At 42.3% G+C, this 20,132-nt stretch overlaps 1 protein-coding gene across 1 annotated transcript; it reads left to right on the forward strand.

The window, feature by feature from the left end:
• The first annotated feature begins 1,624 nt into the window (after positions 1-1,624).
• Positions 1,625-19,829, forward strand: LOC306927983 (serine/threonine-protein phosphatase 2A catalytic subunit alpha isoform). Its single transcript, XM_079507895.1, has 7 exons — positions 1,625-2,023; positions 12,651-12,860; positions 13,139-13,312; positions 14,141-14,230; positions 15,183-15,344; positions 16,900-17,018; positions 18,277-19,829. Exons 1-7 carry the CDS (start codon positions 1,922-1,924, stop codon positions 18,347-18,349), a joined length of 930 nt encoding a protein of 309 aa, XP_079364021.1. The 5' UTR covers positions 1,625-1,921; the 3' UTR covers positions 18,350-19,829.
• Positions 19,830-20,132: the final 303 nt, after the last annotated feature.

Below are 20,132 nucleotides of genomic sequence, written 5' to 3' on the forward strand. Positions count from 1 at the left end.
GCAATGGGCTATATGCAGCCAACACTTCCGCGTTCAGCTTCCTTGGTCTCAACTGCGCATGTTTCTTTCCTTCCATGGAGCACCATGGAGCAACATGGCGTCGCCCGTACGGTCTTCGCGTCTCGTCCTCTTTAGACAGTCCTTGGACTACATGTTGTCTCCGTAAGACCAAGACAGCCCTCCACAAGGAGGAGCAGCACCAAAGCATTATGGGAATTGTAGTCCAGGAAGGAAGTGAGCCCAGTGTCCATGACATCATGGAGCCCATGGACACTTTGAAATACTGCAATATCTAAAAACACAAATTACCCTAGAAACCCCAGGGAAGTGTTTCTTGTCTCCCAAACATCATTAAAATAAGATCTGGTTGTTTAATATGATAAACTCTATTCTTCTGTTCTGATATTAGGCTACATTTCAATCTAACCCAAAGATGCAGGACTGGAGGGAAACAATATATTGTATATGACTATTAACAGCCTGGATAAGAGAGCGCCATAGCCTACAACATGTAACGTTTTATGTAAAGGACCACCAAAATAATATATTTAGCCATGGACCCCCATTTGAAAATATCGTTGTGCCATCTGTTTACCATCACCTTCAGCCAAGGCTGAGTAAACAAAATGGCATGCTGTCCTTTTGCCTTGGCACCAGTGCACAGCGGAATTACTGCACTTGAAAATATGATTATAACTTCAGTGAGGTCGGGTCATTTTAACATTTAGTTATAAATCTGTGTCTATAAGATTAGATTTTATTCACAAAACCAAAACATTTGTTCCCCCCTTATGCAAGTGACATTTCCGTGATTCCAAGTGAAAAACAATGATGTATTCTTTTCAATGTGGCCTACCTTAGTTACGTAACTTCTCTTCAAATCATGGTAATAAAGTCTAGCTCTAAGCCAATAAAACAGCATCTCTATCTGCAATGAGTAGCCAATAACAATGTAGCAGACGCCAAAGCGCGCTAAACCGCGCTGTGGCCACTGGCCACAGGGTACTTTTGTGCCTGAAATTATGTTTGTAATACAAACCCTGAACCCTCTCAATATCACATTACACCTACAGTCCCCGACTCCCCATACATGATGTAAGTAGGTTTATCATAGTTATAATATTATCAAAGTATAAGACAGACCTTTATTGATCTAAATGGGGGCATGGGGCTCATGTGTGAGTTCATGTTACAATTACAATTTACAATTTACTAGGCATTTAGCAGACGCTCTTAATCCAAATCCAGGGCGATTTACAGTAAGCAAGAACAAATACATCATATACATAAAAATAGTCATCAGGAATCATACCTACGCTAAGCACAGTGGAATTTCTATATAATAATGAAACACTATATAATAATATACACTATGGGGTCCCTGGCACACATATTTTCAAATGGGCGTCCACCCATGACAAAAGTACACATGAATTTGGGTGTCCATCATCATGACATGGAAATGTTAAAACCATACTACCTCTATAGCTCTATCTATGGTTTAAATCCCCCCTGGTTAAAACTGGCGACCCTCCTAGGTTGATCAATCAAGGCAACGACATACCCTATGTGAGCCGGGCGGTTCTTCTCTGCCTGCGTGGGACAGTGAGGGGCGGCCCGGGGGTGACGTTACAGGGGCGGGTGACACTGACGTCTTGTCTCACAGTTTCATTACAGTTCAATCTTATCATTTCTTCTGGGAGCAGGTGGAGAGAGTTTACCAGAGAGACGTGTTTAGGATGGACATTCATACATTCGTTATACATACATTACAATTACATACGGGTTAAATACGACAATATTGGATTAATCGATCGGACGAGTCCACCCTGAGTGAGTGTGTGTGCGACTGTGCGGCTGATCTAATAAGCAGCAATCCGAATCTCATAAACACACACACACACACACACACACTACAGCAATGGACGAGAAACTGTTCACGAAAGAAATCGACGTGTGGATCGAACAACTGAACGAATGCAAACAGTTGTCAGAGAACCAGGTCAAAACCCTCTGCGAAAAGGTGAGTTTATTTTGTTCCATTATCGTTAAGTTATGTCAAAATGTGTATTGTGTCTCCCATGGGTCCCCTCTCACTCCCCAGCCTTCCAGACATTCTTAAAATGGCGTCTGTAGTAGAGTAACGTTACATTTCATCACAGTCTCTCGTCTATTCGTATTGAAGCAACGATTTCCTGGAAATATGGCAATATTCAAATGATGCGACTTTTCTATGTTCAGTCAAGACAAGACAAGAAATGCAGTTACAGTCCAAAATGAGGCTACTAATAATAATCCAAGCCACCCACATTCCACGTTTATGACCTAGGCTGTAACTTAAGTGTAACATCTCATTCCATCGTTGACATTAAAAGACAACATTGTAAGTCAGGGATTCTCAGCGTGGGGTCCTTGATGGGGTTGCTGGGGGCGGCCCACTCCTCAGCTAAAGTGGTTTATAGTTGATCTACAAGTGAATACAACTAGAAAGAGGGATAGCTCTGGTGACTGGTCCATAGCACTAATACCATAGTGCAACGGCAGAAAAAGGGCATTAGGGCTATGGAATCAGAGCTAAGAGAGGGAGAGAGAGCGTGCAAGAACATTTGCACAAGAATTACTATTTTGATCAGTTTCACTGCGACACTACAAACATTCAGACAATACAAAACGACATGTCTTAGATTGGGATCCCAGAATGAAATTGCCGTTAAATAATTATCAAATGTCTATGTCTAATCTTGCATACGCAATTGGGGCTTATAGGTGAATTTTGTTCGAATAATAAATAATATTGTGGGTGCTTAAACTTCAATCAATGTGATAAAAGGTTATGCATTTGGCTTTTGTCCTTTGTTCATATCTCTGCCTCTGCCACCAACCAATGATAACCACACATTACACAAGCAAAATACATGCTCTTTCTCTAATGCTGAAGCATTTAATAGACATAAATAACATCAAGGCCTATGCTGGAAACCTGGCCTCTCCTAAAGACCCCTACCAGTACAGTATCTGTCCCTCACACAGGATGTACTGAACTTGAGCTCTATAAATGCATGCAGGCTTAAATATCAGTGGTGAATTGATGCATCTCGTAGTGTCATGTATTATGTTATGGCGACAAGCAAAAGTAGCCTATAGCCTAGTCCATTTGAGTGTGGTGCAGAAATATTGGAACATCAGCCACTTTGATTACAGTAGCTATTCCAGTTTTTGTACCATTGCTGTTATAGCCGTACCCCGGTTCTTTGACTATTTGGTTTCGGCTCTAAAATCAACCACAATACACCGAATATGCTTTTTTTGCCACTATTCGTCCGAATAGTTTCGGTGGCCGAATATTCGGAGCATCCCTACTAAAAGATGACACATTATCATTGCATTTTAAAGTGCGGACTGAAGTATTGTATTTGGTCATTACTGCATGCTAATCATTTGATTTTTGTCACGTATGAATGCAGCTTTTCCCTCTCAGCACTAAAACGATCGTAAATGTAGGTCCCAAACCATCTATGAAGTGCATTTGGCTCAAGGTTATAGGACAGGAGGCTTATTCTCGTCTCCAGCGGTTTGTTTATCCATACATGTTCTTTCCTAGACTGATAGTCAGACCCCGCGTACAAAACGGTTGAGAAATGACAGTTACCCAGGGGTTCCCTCTACTGTACGGTCACTCCCGAAATCATATATATATATATATATATATATATACTGTGTGTGCGTGTGCGTGCGTGCGTGCGTGCGCGCGCGCGTGCGTATTAGGCTGTACAACAGCGAGACGTGGTGGTGAAAACCAACCAAGCTGGTTTCGTGCTCGGACAGACAGACCCAGGGACAAACATAGCTCAGTAATGAAGTGGTTGCACCACTCAAAAACACACAGGAAATTACGACCTAGTGTCATAACACAAATAGAGGAAGAATGGCTTCAATCTGTGAACAAGAAAAAAGGGTGATTGAAATGATCTATATATATCTTTAGAAATCAGATTTGGATCACATTTCAAACCACCTGATAAGCAAAAGTCTGTTTTGCTAATCCAGACTCAACAAAACCAAGCTGATTCCAATCTGGAATAAGCACAAAAAAAAACTAATTTGGGCAGCCGCCAGCCAGTCTGAAGTGTGGACGCTGCCAGATACCTATTTTCAGTGGCATGGTGCTCGTGCCATGTGCTATTGTTGTCTGCTCGGGTCCACTGTCCACTCCAGTTGACAACTGCTGTCACACATACTCTATTGATTCGCTCTCTCTGGCCGTCCCCCCCCCTCTCTGTCTATCCTGCACTCTCCCTCACTTGCGACCACTGATGTGTGCTGTCGAGTTCAGCAGAGAATGCCATATAATCGTTCATCTTTTGGTGTCGGACCTCACATGAGGAGGAGGAGGAGTGTGTGTGTGTGTGTGTGTGTGTGTGTGTGTGTGTGTGTGTGTGTGTGTGTGTGTGTGTGTGTGTGTGTGTGTGTGTGTGTGTGTGTGTGTGTGTGTGTGTGTGTGTGTGTGTGTGTGTGTGTGTGTGCGTGTGTGCGCGTGTGTGCGCGTGCGTGCGGAGGGGTTGGGATGTGCTGTGTAATCCCTTACCCGGCCTTTTGCTTTCCACATTTTCCTCAGAGGAGGTTGAATAATATATTGAATTGACAAGGCATGCCCATTGGTACGAACTTGTTGGAGCGGATGATGATTTTACTTTAAGTCATACGTCAACAAGGTAGCTTACAGTGTCACTGTGTTCGATTATTTTTTGATTCAGAGACATTTCCCACTATAAGAAATGGCATTGCAAGCAAGCAACTGAATCATGTTCAAAGATGCACATGTCTTTGATAGTGAACAATATATTTGTTTCTACTGGATCTCAGTGACAACCTGTGTTGAAATAAATTAAATGTATTTAATCCATAACAACCATGTAACATTTTGGTTACTATATAGGGTTAAAAGTGGTGCATGGAACATTGCAAAACAACAGAACCATTAAAGTAAACTACCTGACCATGCACAGCTAAGCATTAACTCACATCTGACTGCTCACTTTTCAAGGTTTAGAAGATCGGCGGTTTAGAAGATGCTGAGTCTTTGCTGACATATTGACCATAGTAAACTTAACTTAAGTGGTGTGTCATGGTTTAATGTTTGTGGTCAAACTTAAACGGCATCCAATTGTCTCCAAAAAGACCTTTGGTCATCTTTAATGAAATGTAATGGACCATGTTGAGCTTTAGAGAAACCATGTTAAACCATTTTTTCCCCTTTTTTTTTCAAGAGTGGCCTCATCTTGTCATGACGACAATTGTTTGTTTGTAATCAAGCTCAGGTTTGGCCAGGGGGCGAGGGGGCATTTGACCATTTAAAACACATTTCAATAGGATTATGTTGTTGTGGGAGCTGGCGAAACTGCTGACTTGACTTCTCGATGCCTAGCTGCCCCTGACTAAGCAGTTTGTTGATTGCGTGGTGGTGTCTGGCGTCCCGTAATCTAAGCTTTTCCCAGCAGAGGCTGAGGCATGCCTGGGGAAGGTGTGGCTGGTTGGTGGTGGGCAAGGCAGGAGGCACTTACGTAAACCTTCTATTCTTCACAGCTGGACTGGGATCTGTGCTGCAGCAAGATATATAAGAAATCATAATTTCTCAGAATACGTAAATCTTGATGCTAAAATTTGCAAGTTGCAACTTATTCTGCCCAGTTCTGCCTACAACAGTAGCCAAAGAAAAGGAATTAAGTAATTATTCAGCCAGGGTAAACTTTTTTTCAAAGTCTACAAGCTCACACGTTCCGATAAGACATATTATGATCTTGTAGATCGTTATTTTCGCTATTCGTCATATGAGAAGTAAGGATAATACTTTTTAAGTACTAGTACTCATGTCTGAAAAACAAGAAGTGGGTCGGTCAAAAAATACACAGGTGAGACTAAGGTCAACACTAAAGGCCATATTCCAATTTCCAAGTTATGATATTAATAGTTAAGCATTCAGGTGCGGTTACACAAAGACAGTGCAACTGATGTCATTTTACTGTGTTTGCTCATACAATGCAGGCCGGGTAAGGTTGCATAGATCCAAGGCCAGTTTCTGAGTCACCAAACATAGAGAAGAAGGAAGACTCCTTGCTCGGGTGACACATACAGCTCTGTGAAATGAAATGAAATGAAATGAAATCTATATTTACCCAGGGTATCTGGGCTAAGCTCAAGAACTTGTTTCCAGCCAGGCCCTGCTCATAGAACACATTTCATCGTAGTGGTTGATGCCTTGTTCAAGGGCATTTCAGCGGTGGTAATTTTAACGTGTCGGACGGCTGGTTCGAACTGGGAACCTTCCGGTATCTAGACCGCGCCGCTATCCGTTCGGCCACCGCTGCAACTGTAATGATGCCACTGTAATGATGAGTACAGCTGAATCATGACAAACACACAAACTCTGCCAAAGGGCTTGGCTGCAAGTTTGGCCTGGAGGTTTGAACTCAAGTTCACTTTTAGTTTTGCTTCTGTGTTGTCTTGCCTAGCCTACAACATAACGTAGACTTAAATATGGAGATGAAGTAATTTTCTTTTGTTAAAGTAAGTGTTAACTAGCTCTTATATTCTGATATTAATCAGTAAACTGTAGTATAGCGGCTTTGTTCAGTAACAGGAGTTTACTCTCCTCGTCTCTCTAGCTCTTAGTAAACAGAAAATCAATGTTGGGAACTGCACATTAGTCCGACAACCCGTAGTGCAACTACGATGTTGCCTGAAAAACTGTTTTTAAAGAGGCGGGTTGACTGGGAGAACCCTGTTACTGAGCAAACACTATACTGTCTAGACTCTATTGCAATGATTGCTAACAAAATATAGAACTTTTACCAAAACAATGGTCAAAGTAGGCTAGTGGGCTACGTTAGCAGTCCAAACCCTCATCGTTGTGTTTGTTTAGTCGACACAAACAGTCCCTCAAATTCTGTCTGAGGCTGCAAGCGGTGGCAACGAGCCCTCAGTGAAAATGTGTCCCCAAACAAAAGCGTTTTGTAACCGACCGTTGGCCTGGATCATTCCTGACCACCTCCGAGTAGAGCCAGAGTTAGCTACTAAAGGAAACAGAGTCAGAGTAAGACCTTCTGCCCTGTTCCAGTTTAAAGGACTCTGGTTGTACCTACTTTCTTTAAAGGCTGACGATTATTATATAGGCGATTAACTTCTTCGCCATTATTCTATTGACTATTTATTTCCAATTATATTCAAATAACCCCGAAGGAAAGCACATTTTTTTAGCTGTAATTGATTATTTTAAATACAGCACCAGCTAAATTTAGGGGGAAAAACAAATGTGTACATATACAAGTAAGACACGTAAACGCGGGAAGCGAACTAAGATGTTGTGGCAGTCTGACACACACACACACACACACACACAGACCTCTGTATCGTTCCAATTTCAGTTCGTATTGGTTTGCTCCCAATCTTCTCTGTATCGTTCCAATTTCTTCTCTGTATCGTTCCAATTTCAGTTGCCCTCTGGTGGCGGGCGGGTGGTGTTACAGCGTGACACACAGACAGTTTTGGCCAACTTCGTTAGCAACAAGCCACACTGGACTATAAGCCGCAGGTCTTTTAATGTTTAGTGTTTTAAGGTCCCCTAGTGGCCGTTAGCTGTAAAAATCCATAGATTAGCCGCACCGTTGTATAGGCCACAGGGTTCAAAGCATGGGAAAAAAGTAGCGGTTTATTCACGGTAATTCACCATTATTCCCAGATTATGGCATTAGCAGAATATCTGCAGTAAGTGTATGTAAATATGATAATTTAGTGTGCAGTCACACACACAACGCACCACAAGGTTTATGCGTTCGCAGAGTAGTTCAATATTTATTCATTGGATGTATCCTTGTATTTAAGCATGCTGTGGCTACAGTCAAAGGCAGATTGACTGACCTGCCCCATTTACAACAATTTCCTACATCTCGGGAGTCTGAATTTCCATTTGAATGAATGGAGGATCTAAATGAATCCCCAGATCCATTTTGATCACGCGCATCTGGAATATTCTCTCTCTCTCTTGCTTATTTGTCCCTTTAGTGTCAGCCTAGTCATTTTAAGGCCTGATGTCACATGGTGGTAGAGGCACGTGGAGTGTGTGTGCTCCATATATAGGTCAGCACTCGGCAGTGCTGTGAGTGTGCAACACTGACATTCTGTGTCACACACTCACTGTGTCACTGTCCCCCCTCTGTCCCATCTGCCGCTGTCAGGTTGACGGGCTGCCCGTTCTTGTCTCTCTCTCTCTCTGTCTGTCTCTCCTCCCCCCCCCCCCCCCCCCCCCATCAACATGGAAAAAGCATTTGTGGCCCACCCATCTGACCACTTGAAGTGGTCAGTGTTCATTTTAACGATTGTTGATTGTTTCGTGTATCACAAAACCTTTTTCAGAGTATTAATTAAAGACAACATACCTATTATTATTTATTATTATTATTATTTTATTTTTTTACAATTATTTGGGGGCCACTTGTAATATCCTCCTGACCCACCAGCGTTCCCCGGCCCACTGGTTGAGAATCGGTGGTCTCAATACATCACTGTTTCTCAAGGTCATGTCCGGGGACCACCAGAGGTCTGAATGGACGACCCTTATGGCAATGGTTCACTGGTTCTCAAACTTTTTATGTCAAGGACCCTCAAATTAATATGTTTTATTTTTTTGGCCGTGGACCCCTCCATCTGATTTCTTTTTGCCAGGGACCCCCAGAAGAGAAGATTTATGGAAAAAATAAAAAATATATATTTTTAAAACTTCAAAAATAGAAGATATACAAGCTGTGAGCTTAGTGATCCCCAGAGCTTGGTCGAGTCCTGCGGACCACCAGAGGTCTGAATAATGGACCCTGTAAATAAACGGGTAAAAAGGTATTTCATTGTGTAGACCTCGGTGCAATAGATTAAATAAATCACAGTGAGTGATTCCCCAGGGGGGGTCCCCGGAAGTTCCAGACCCACAGGAACGCGGCCAGGGTGCTGGCCGGTTCCGGCGAGCCGCCCCACATCCGAAACGGTCAAGAAATGACAGAGTTACAGTGTGGGGATCCCTGGGGCGTCCCCGGGGGTCCCGGACCCCGGAACATCCAGACCCCTAGGAACGTGCCCAAGGGGGCGGCCCGGTTTCCGGCGAGCCACCCCCACGTCCGAAATGGTTGAGAAATGACAGAGTTGGCTGCGCAACAGTGACACTTGGATGTGAAAACCAACAAAATAATACAATTTGATACGACCTGTCTGTTTGGATGAATGGGCCGTCTGTCAATGGGAAGTTGTACCTAGTTAGCGGCAGTGTGCATTAGGTCAATATAATGGGGCTCCGACTTATAATAATAATAACTTATAACTTAATTATACTTTCTCCTACGATGAGCACCACAGTCATAGGATGAACAAGTATAAACTAATGATCACCTTACTAACACACACACACACACACACAACACACACAGAGATTAAAATAGGGTGCATTTTGCATCCCAAAACGCAGTTTATAGTTAAGGGACGCAATAAAACAACGACCTCTGCATCCACAGGATGCACTACTGTACTTTGTACTAGTACTGTACTGTTTTTTTATTCTAGTTTATTTTGCTAGCTTTAGTTATAATAATCATTTCTTCCGTTTTCTACATGGATATACGGCTTCTACACATTATAACCATATAAAATGAAATGGGAGTTAAATGCAGCAATTTGTAAAAATGGCAAAATATGACTCCTAACGTGGTTGAAGTGGGACTCATAAAATGTCCCTGGGACTCATCTAAAACACCATCCCTGCATCCTGGGACTCATTACATTGAAAACCTATTTACATCACTGCACATGTACGTTTATTTTCAATTGTCAGCACTGCCTGATTGTAATCTTCATCTTGCAGGTCAGCACTGGCTGGCCTCTTATGAGTCTCTGTATCTTTGACCCCTTCAGCCAGACAGTCAGACAGTTCCTTCGTCGTTCAATCTCAGTGCAGATCTCCTCGGATTTACCGCCTACCGCCTAAAGCTCCTTAAAGCCACTAACACCAGACCTTACCGTACAGCAACGCCTCAGTGTTTAGGGCATAGACCGTAAAAACGATTAATTTGGTTCCGTGGCTTAACCCATTCTGGACGGGAACCCCTTTTGGTGTTTTAACTAAGCATTATGTTATGTTATACTTTAGCTATTGAAAAATAGCAGATCTACAAGCTCATAGCGCGCCACCGAGTGGCGCGCTACGAGCTTGTAGCTCTGCTATTTTTGAAAAATCGTGAAAATGTGGCACAAATCTTTGAATATAATGTTCTTTCAGAAGACTTTTTTTTATTTATTTCGACGTCAGGCCTAAATAAATGAACACTGAGGATTTGACTGTGTGCCCCAGGCTGTTGTGCCATAATACACAGTTAAAATACTTAATCTAACACATTTCCATATTCTACTCGGAGTAAACCACTTAAGCCCTATTTTATACTACATTTATAAAAAGCCGACTTACAGACGCATTGTGACTTGTGAGCTTAAATCGCAAAGGGAGCCCATGTACAAGCTCACAACACATGGCGATCCAATGCGTTGTGAACGAACATACAGTAAAGTTTATTGTATTATAGGATGTTAGGGCCGATTCATACTCCTATTTTAGAGCCGAATAAAAGTCGGTTAGGCTCTACAATGTGACGTCATTTGAGGTTTGGGGGGGGGCGGGGACCGTCCTAAAGTCGTCTGTTCGGTGGTACTGAACATTTCTGACGAGCCGAAATCATTTCGGCACTACAGTGCCGAAACAGTGGTAAAATAGGAGTATGAATCGGCCCTTACACTTATTTTGAGAATGCGGAATAAGGACGACTTGGTAAACTAAAACACGAGACGTATCGTGATTTTGAATAATGACCATGTCTTACAGAATTTACATCACGATTATTCTATTAATCAGTTGGTGGTGGTGTTGTTGAGTAAGACATTGTCATTTTATGCCAACACAGTTTAAGAACTGTGTTGGCAGTTGGTTTAAGCTGTCCCTGTTCCATTTCTACTCCTATCTGTGTCTAGTCATCGACCTGCTATCTATCCAACGGACATGCAGTGCTGTACAGCTGATTAATGAAAAGTGTATTGCATAGGATGTTCCACTTATTTAGAGAATGCTGATGCAATAAGGAGGTCTTCTTGGTAATCGAAAACGAGCACAGCTGAGAAAACATGCGGCCTCGTCTGCACTCTGAAAAACATGTCTTACCGAGTAACCATTACCGTGGTCCGGGCAGGGAGGACGACCTCTGTCTTTGTTGTAGTGACTCTCAGGTTGGCTTACAGTCACAGGCGCCTGTTAAGCAGGGGGAGAGGAACAGAGAGGAATGGCATGTTCTGTTCGTCCACATGCATTGCGTCCTCCCAGTGAAACTGCTCACTGTGTCAGGTGAAAAGAAGCACCCGGTGACTTATCGAAGGAGAAAGGTGCTCCTTTCTTTCTCTACAACCTCCCAACAGTAGGGTTCAGCAGTAACAAGGACTGCAGGTGTGAGCGTTGGGATATTGGGAATTGGCATGATGGCAAAGTTGGGAGGATTTTCTCCAGCCACTAAGCAGAGAGATGGGAGAAATTAGCTAGTTTGAGAAACTAGTTTGTTGCTTATCTCCATATATATATATTTTTTTTTTTAATGTTTTTTTTTTGTGGCTTTCGCCTTTATTTTATATTTTGTATAGAGAGACAGACAGTAGGCTGACATGAAATGGGGGAGAGAGATGGGGGAGTGACATGCAGTAAAGGCCGTCGGGATCGGGAGTCGAACCCGCGGCACACTGCCAGACTCTGACTACCGCCCAAAGTGCCTGGACCACTGAGCCACGGCCCAGGCCTTATCTCCATATTTTGCCGTTTTTCCGGAAATTAATGCCCCACTTTGCAATAAGGAGGTCACACGAAAGTATCAAAAATAGCAGATCCACAAGCTCAAAACGTTTTGAATTTGAACTCTACACTTTTGGACATGTGAGGTTTACACCCCCAATAGAGATGACTGGCTGTAGACCAAAATGGCATGACTGGTGCAATTAAGAGCTTTTTGCACCAGAGGAAAAAAGAAAAGAAGTGAAAAAAAGGAACTGATTCTATTTTCGACTGCATCCCCCCCATCAGAACGAGTTGCTCTGTGTTCATTGTATGAGGAAACAAACAGCGGCTTGAGTGTTCCCTCCAACTATAGTGGAAGCTGTGCTATTCTCGGCACCATGTTAATGGAGAAGCACACTGCTTCATTCTAGGAAGACGGAGTCTAGTGCCAGCTTGCCAGCTATTGCGAGGACCGTACAGCAAATGGCATGTACATTATACACAGTAGACTAGAGGCTTATTTCCTGGGAGAGAAATGACCGTTGGTGATGGAGGCCTAGGCCCTATAGGGAACCATCTGCGCTGGGTGTGTAGACTAGAAAACCTTTTAGCTGGAGACCCAAAAGAGAAATGATTTCTCCCCGGGACCCAACTATAGTGCATACTCAGTGAGTAGGCGGAGTCTGTGGTCTGGAGCCAGGCTAAAGAATTTGTGTAGTCAATGACTGCTGTCATACACGTTATTATCTAGAGTATTTAATATTGTGCATTAAGCTTATTTTCTTTGTTGTTGTTTTTTCTTTTCCACCAGGCTAAGGAGATTCTGACCAAGGAATCCAACGTCCAGGAGGTGAGATGTCCGGTGACGGTGTGCGGGGACGTTCATGGTCAGTTCCATGACCTCATGGAGCTGTTCAAGATTGGTGGCAAGTCACCAGACACAAACTATCTGTTCATGGGGGACTACGTGGACAGAGGCTACTACTCTGTGGAAACCGTCTCTTTACTAGTAGCACTTAAGGTACGTGCATGCTCTACGCCAGTGGTTCACAAACGTTTTTCATGCCAAAGACCCCAGAATGTAAATGTATTTGACCACGGACCCTCACCTGGAAATGTTGTGTACCAAAAGTGGCAGATGTACAAGCTTGTAGATCTGCTATTTTTGAATAGCCAACATTAATGGATAAAGTGGTTAAAATAATTGTGATTATTAACTACTTTGGTTAGAGGCTCATGCACAGTAAAAAAACATTTTTTTTAATAATCCTTTGCCTTCCCTGGATGCCTCCTTTTCAGGTACGGTACCGGGAGCGCATCACAATCCTTCGGGGGAACCATGAAAGTAGACAGATCACGCAAGTGTACGGCTTCTACGACGAGTGCCTAAGGAAATACGGAAATGCCAACGTATGGAAATACTTCACAGACCTGTTCGACTACCTCCCCCTCACTGCCTTGGTAGACTCCCAGGTGAGATGGCGCGCTTTTCACGTCCATGAGGACGCTTCACACGCATGTAGTAAAGCAGGTATAGCGTTCTGTTGAACTTGATCAGGGCCTTTAGTCTACGTAACAATAAGGCTGGGAAATCAACTGAAAATATATCTAAATCGAAACCGATATTTAGAATTAATTACGGACTAATTCAAATTGCCTTTTTTCTTAGTTTTTTTAATTTATTTTTTATCCTTTTTAACTAGTTTTCTTTTCCCTAATAAAGTAGTTTGACATGGAGCAGAGATTTTGTTTCATTGCATTTCAGTCTTTCTTGCACATGGCTTAAAGTGGCTGTGAGTGATATTTTTTTGTCTAAGTGAATTGAAAGTAGAACACTATAAAATTGAAGCTCATAAATTGCCTTTGTGGAGTTCTCCCTCCTTGAGTGGGTCAAATTGTTATCCTGACATCTATTTTTTCCCTTTGATAAAGAGCTGGATAGATGGGGAGACACATGTTGCTGAAACATACACTATAGCAATGATTGCAATTGGAAAATTATAGCTCAGTGTTGTGGGCTTGTAGATCAGCTATTTGTTTGAAAATCCAAATTATAATTAAGGTCAAAGTGGTTAAACTGATTTTGATGCCCTATTACTGTAACACATTTTTGCTGGAGACCGACTTGAACCGCCTCAAGGACCTCCTGTGAGTGCCGGTAGACCACAATTTGAGTATACAAGAAGAGAGCGAGATAGATGGAGAGAGAGAATACAGACGTATAGAGTTTCTTGTAAATCCATTTGTGGGCAGTGCATGTGAAAGTGACACCTCTAATCTTCTGCATCCTCCTCATGTTAGATCTTCTGTCTTCACGGAGGCCTGTCGCCATCCATAGACACGTTGGATCACATCAGAGCACTGGACCGTCTGCAGGAAGTCCCACATGAGGTAACTCGCCACTTAAACCCTAAACTTAGTTTACGGGCATGATGTCCCAGGGCGTCTGTAGTACCAAGTCTCTTCGTCGGAAACAGCCGATCTACAAGCTCGCAGTGTGTTGCATTGCGTGTTTGTAGACCTGTTATTGTCGCTAAATGTTGGGCATTATGTTATACTTTAGCTATTGAAAAATAGCAGATCTACAAGCTCATAGCGCGCCACCGAGTGGCGCGCTACGAGCTTGTAGGTCTGCTATTTTTGAAAAATCGAAGAACGACTGACATAGAAACATAGCTTTTTCAGAAAACTTGTCAGGATGTAGAAGACATTTTTAGAATCTGATCTCAGGTCAAAATGGGTTAATAAATCTTCTGGAATATTCCCCCAAAAAGAACAAAGAACAAGTCGGAGGCATCTTAAAACACAAAATAGTCTCTATGGTGGAGTGGATATCCTGCCAGTATTTATGAATTTTGGGACACGTCCAGAATGTATGAGCGTGGCCTGCCTCCTTGTGGCCACACTTACGTGCATGATGTCCCAGGGGGTCTGTACCAAGTCTCTTCGTCGAAAACAGCCGATCTACAAGCTCGCAGTGTGTTGCATTGCATGTTTGTAGACCTGTTATTGTCGCAAAAATGTTGGGCCTATTCCAGAGGGCAGAGGCCATGTTTGAAGGGTCAATTAATCAATCTATGAATTCACAAAACCCGTGTGTCTGCCCTGGACAGTTTACAAGTTTACAAATAATGACTAAAAATGAATTGCAACTAATGCAAAAATAATAATGCCAAAAAAAAATTGTTACTGAGGGATAAGTCATCATTGATCAAATGAGTCCTTGTAATTGACCCATAATCAAATGCCTATAGCACTCCGAAATACGTATGTGTCTATGTCTATATGTATGTGTATATGTCTGGTCACCTGAAATGTTGTCTCTTTGGCTCTCTGTCAATAGGGTCCCATGTGCGACTTGCTGTGGTCAGATCCAGATGACCGTGGCGGTTGGGGCATCTCTCCTCGTGGTGCCGGCTACACCTTTGGCCAGGACATCTCTGAGACCTTTAACCATGCTAACCGCCTCACGCTGGTGTCCCGCGCCCACCAGCTGGTCATGGAGGTAACACGGTTTTGTGCGTGTGCGTGTGCGTGTGCGTGCGTGCGCGTGCGCGCATATACAGGTGTAATGTTTGTTTTTAGTTCAATGTTTGTTTTAAAATTGACAATGAAGGGAACATTTACGTCATATTGTCCCTCATTACGTCATATTGTCTCTTTATTGTTTGTTAATGGCACCGTTTGTTTTACATCACCATTACATCACCTAATCAACATGAGTTAGACTTTAATATATTAGCACCCCTCACTTCACACAGGTGTGATTTTGTCCCCCTTTTTTTTTTAGAAAAGAATATTTCAAGAACAAAAGCAAACATACCAACAGACAGGCAAAGACAAGACAATACAAAAAAGGCTGCATTTTATTTAAATAATACTTACGTTAGTAGAATGTTTTTTTCCAAACATTGCCAAAGGGCTGAAGGAAGAGATCCCACTTTTCCCATTTTTTGTGAAGCTTCCTCTTGAAGCCTCTTGAAGCCTCTTGAAGCCTGAGTATGAATGTTAGTTTTTCCATGACGTATATTTCCCTTATGTGTCCTTATATGTCCATCCATCACTTTCTTTCTTGTTGCTAAGAGGATCTTGATTAAATATTTGTCACGTGTTAACCCATTTTGGGTGGGAACCCCTTTTGGTGTTAGCATTATGTTATACTTTAGCTATTGAAAAATAGCAGATCTACAAGCTCATAGCGCGCCACCGAGTGGCGCGCTACAAGCTTGTAGGTCTGCTATTTTTGAAAAATCGAAGATCGACTGACATAGAAACATAGCTTTTTCAGAAAACTGTCAGGATGTAGAAGACATTTTTAGAATCTGATCTCAGGTCAAAATGGGTTAATAAATCTTCTGGAATATTCCCGCAAAAATAACAAAGAACAAGTCGGAGGCATCTTAAAACACAAAATAGTCTCTATGGTGGAGTGGATATCCTGCCAGTATTTATGAATTTTGGGACGTGTCCAGAATGTACGAGCGTGGCCTGCCTCCTTGTGGCCACACTGTCTCCAGCATGGTTGATCTGTTTATAGTTGCCTTGATTTAATTTGAGGTGTTGTGAAAAATCTAACTAGATTCTAACAGCAGAACTCGCTCCACATTCTTCAGTTGGACGTACATTGTGTTTTACACACATTTTAAATGTATGCTTAATTTAAAGTTTCATGCCGGCTGTATGATCACAGCTTTGGCCATATATCGTACATTTGTTTACATTTTCTCCAAAGAAACACATTTTCCTGAATGATTGAGCCAATGTTGCCTTAAAGATCATTTGGAAATATTGTTAGAATTTTGTTTGTAAAACAGAAAACAAAAATTGCCTCACAGTGAAATTTAGCATGTTAATGTATGCTGTAAAATGTATACCATGACTTGTAGTCCTGTGGACTAAACATGCCACACTACTGCCTACTTTTAGGTATGACACAGTTGGTTACATGGTTGCATTTGGCTTATTTCTACATTCAAGACTATTTAATATTGTAGTGCTGCTAGATCTGTACTATATTAGTAGCCTTTTTTCATCATTAATAATGTATCTGCTTCCCTCAGGGTTACAACTGGTGTCACGAGAGAAACGTGGTGACGATATTCAGCGCTCCAAACTACTGCTACCGCTGTGGGAACCAGGCAGCTATCATGGAACTAGACGACACCCTTAAATACTCCTTGTAAGTATGACCAAAAAAATCGAAACTGGCCCACTGTCTCCTTTAACCCATTTCGACCTGATACTAGAACGATGAACGACCTCCCATAGAGTATATATATAATAGAGACTGAACTGGCGCGAAGCTCCGCCCCCCCAGCTATTCATGTCAGTGGAAGTTGCTCAGTGGCGTTTTGAAGCACCCGGAAGACTGCCGGAAGTACCGTCTGAGAACGTCTACTTCCGCATTTGACCACCAAATTTTGGTGGTCAAATGCGGAAGTGCAACCGAGCGCTCAATGTTAAAGCCCAGCTGCACGGGGTTTCCCGGTCATGAATCCACGGGTCCGCCTGTAGTCCCTCCTCCTACCACTAGGGAGGAGAGCTTCAACGTTGGAAAGCCTGCCTGCCCCCTTGGGACCTCCCCCCAGAGGCACAGATTTGAATTAAAAACCTTCTCTCGGAAGGAATACATATTCAAAGATTTGCGCCACATTTTCACGATTTTACAAAAATAGCAGACCTACAAGCTCGTAGCGCGGCACTCGGTGCCGCGCTATGAGCTTGTAGATCTGCTATTTTTCAATATCTAAAGTATAACATAATGCTTAAAACACCAAAAGTGGTTCCCGCCCAGATTTCTTTCAAAATAGAAGCTCGGGGTGCCGGGAAGATAAGCCTGCTTTTACTCTGTAAGCCCTTACAGAGTAAAAAACCGGGAGACACATTTTTGCTTGCTTACCTTGCTATCGTATCAATAAAATTGCTCGATGATCCCTCGCGTTCATATTTTGAACGAGAGGCAGGTCAGAAGTCAGAAATGAAGAGCTTAGTATATCCATCTGATCAAAACCACGGAGAGCTCCCTAGATTAGGAGATAGGATTCTTTCTGCAGCGGTAAACGTTGAAGTAAACGGGACCGCGGATGAACGAAGAGCGAAGAGTATGGTGGCCTTGGAGGCCAACTCAAAAAGATTCCGAATATTTTTCTCAATGAAAATGCGCTACCCGTCGGGTGGATTAGTTATGACGTGCCCACACGTCGTATGGTCTGAACCAGTTAATATTGTCAATCATTTTGCAGTATGTAAAAGTATGCACAGAGTTAATTTAACACTCAAGATGTCATGGTGTATTCTGCCTTTATTTCCTGTGTACCTCTCCTCAGCAGAGATGATTCCAGTGGTAGCTGGAATCAAAGCTGTGGCTTTTTTGAACATTTTGTTCAAAAAAGTATTTTTTTTCCCCTGATTTTTCTTCTTCTTTTTTTTCTACCCAGCCTGCAGTTTGACCCCGCGCCACGCAGAGGGGAGCCCCATGTCACTCGTCGCACCCCAGACTACTTCCTGTAAACGCCTGTCTTTTGACCCCTGTACAGTTCACGGTTCAAGTCCAGTCCAGTATTGCCATGATATGAAACTACTACAGTATCTTCAACAGATAAACACCATAATATGAAACTACAGTACCTACAACAGATACCATGACAGGGAAGTGAATGGGTGTGGCCTGATTTATACTTTGTCTGTATAGATTAAGCATAACACAGCAGTGTGATTTATATTTTGACCGTGTATAAATTAAGCATAACAGCAGTGTACATTGTATATTCACACAAATATCTATTTGCGCATTCAGAAAGAAATATGTATCTGGGTCTATGGATGGACCAAAGAGAGGGAGGAAAAAAATGGTGTTTGCCATATTCATCACAATATTCATTGCTGATGATGACCCTTTTTCATCAACGCCACTATTTTGCAACAGCGACGTGATAATTCTTCAATCCTGTACCTTTCTAGCTTGGCTGACTCATACGAGATGAAAGCAGTATTGATACTGTACGTTGCTCCTTCAAATCCCAGCTGTGTGACTCCCACATGCCATGGTTTTATTATGTGGATCCCTTCATTCTTTTTGTAAGATATTTGAAACATGCCTTGTTTGCACTTTTGTAAATCTAAAGAAACGTATAAAATCACCTCAATAGTTCATGGTTCAAGAGGTTGATGAAGATGTTTCACACTACGGAATGTTTTTCTATCATTTTATTGATCTCGATTTGATTTGTTTTCTTTTTCATTTCCCAGATATATAACCTATGAAGTTCAAGGTTCAAATTGTTTTTATGTGTGGTTATTGTTTTCTCTAGTACATTTCAGGAAAACCTTTCATATAACCTCCGCCTACTGACATGTTGGGTGACATCTAAAATAAATGTACAGTATGCGCTAAGAACGGGGGGGGGGGGGGGGGGAATCAGAAAACAAAACTGCATTGCAAGATCGATTATTTGTTTTCAAAGCAGTTTTATTATGGCTCTTTGACTCCGAAGGGTAACACCAGGGCCTTCTGTAACCTGAAACTTTCCACAACCTGGGACATTCTGTGATGTTTCTTTTTCTTTTTTCCGTTATAAGTTATAACCAGGACCACCCCTGAAGTGGGGGAGTACATCAGTATAGCTTCTGAGGTCAGGGTTAGTACCTGAGCAGGGCCCAAATTAGGTTCTGAGAACCTTATCTGAAACTGAGCCGTAGACAGAGCGCATGGACACAAATCCAGAACCCCTGTAATGCATTTCAGGACTCTGTTTGCTTATTTCTTGGAGTCGAAAAGAACCAGTTGTGGCCGTTCTCACAGATGTTCTAGCCCTTATATTAAATTGGTAGAGATCGTGGATCATCGGGCTATGTGAAGACTAGCCAGTGTGTAATAGCAGCAAGATAATGGATGTTCACACATGTAAACGCACTGGCTCGGTGGCTCCTACTGAACTAGAGTCTGTATTAACCAACCATTTGAATAATAAAGATGAAAGTCTGTTCTTGATCCTCGTTTCCATTTCTATTTTTGTGTGAAATGGTGACCATCTTACTAATCTGTTTACATGAAAGATTCCATTTGCTATGGCAAAATCTAGATTTATTGATTTTTCTTTTAAACTTTGAACATCTTTGAAAGGATTCCTCTATAGGTCAAACTTCAAACGGAGTATATGGCGCCATCTTGTGGTAGAATTACTACATTAAAAGTGGTATTGGGCCCATTATCCAATACATTCTGGTATGCATAATGCTATGCAATGCAACACTGGTGTAATGTAGTACTGGTGTTGCGTGTGTGTGTGTGTGT

The sequence above is a fragment of the Electrona antarctica genome (genome assembly GCF_951216825.1).
Source record: "Electrona antarctica genome assembly, chromosome: 8".
In the NCBI taxonomy this organism is placed as follows: Eukaryota; Metazoa; Chordata; class Actinopteri; order Myctophiformes; family Myctophidae; genus Electrona; species Electrona antarctica.

Bases quoted from the DNA above. Each gene is read 5' to 3' on its own strand.
- LOC306927983 (XM_079507895.1), top strand. From the start codon at position 1,922: ATGGACGAGAAACTGTTCACGAAAGAAATCGACGTGTGGATCGAACAA. The intron at 2,024-12,650 runs GTGAGTTTATTT...CTTTTCCACCAG, and splicing joins TCAAAACCCTCTGCGAAAAG to GCTAAGGAGATTCTGACCAA. The intron at 14,231-15,182 runs GTAACTCGCCAC...CTCTGTCAATAG, and splicing joins TGCAGGAAGTCCCACATGAG to GGTCCCATGTGCGACTTGCT.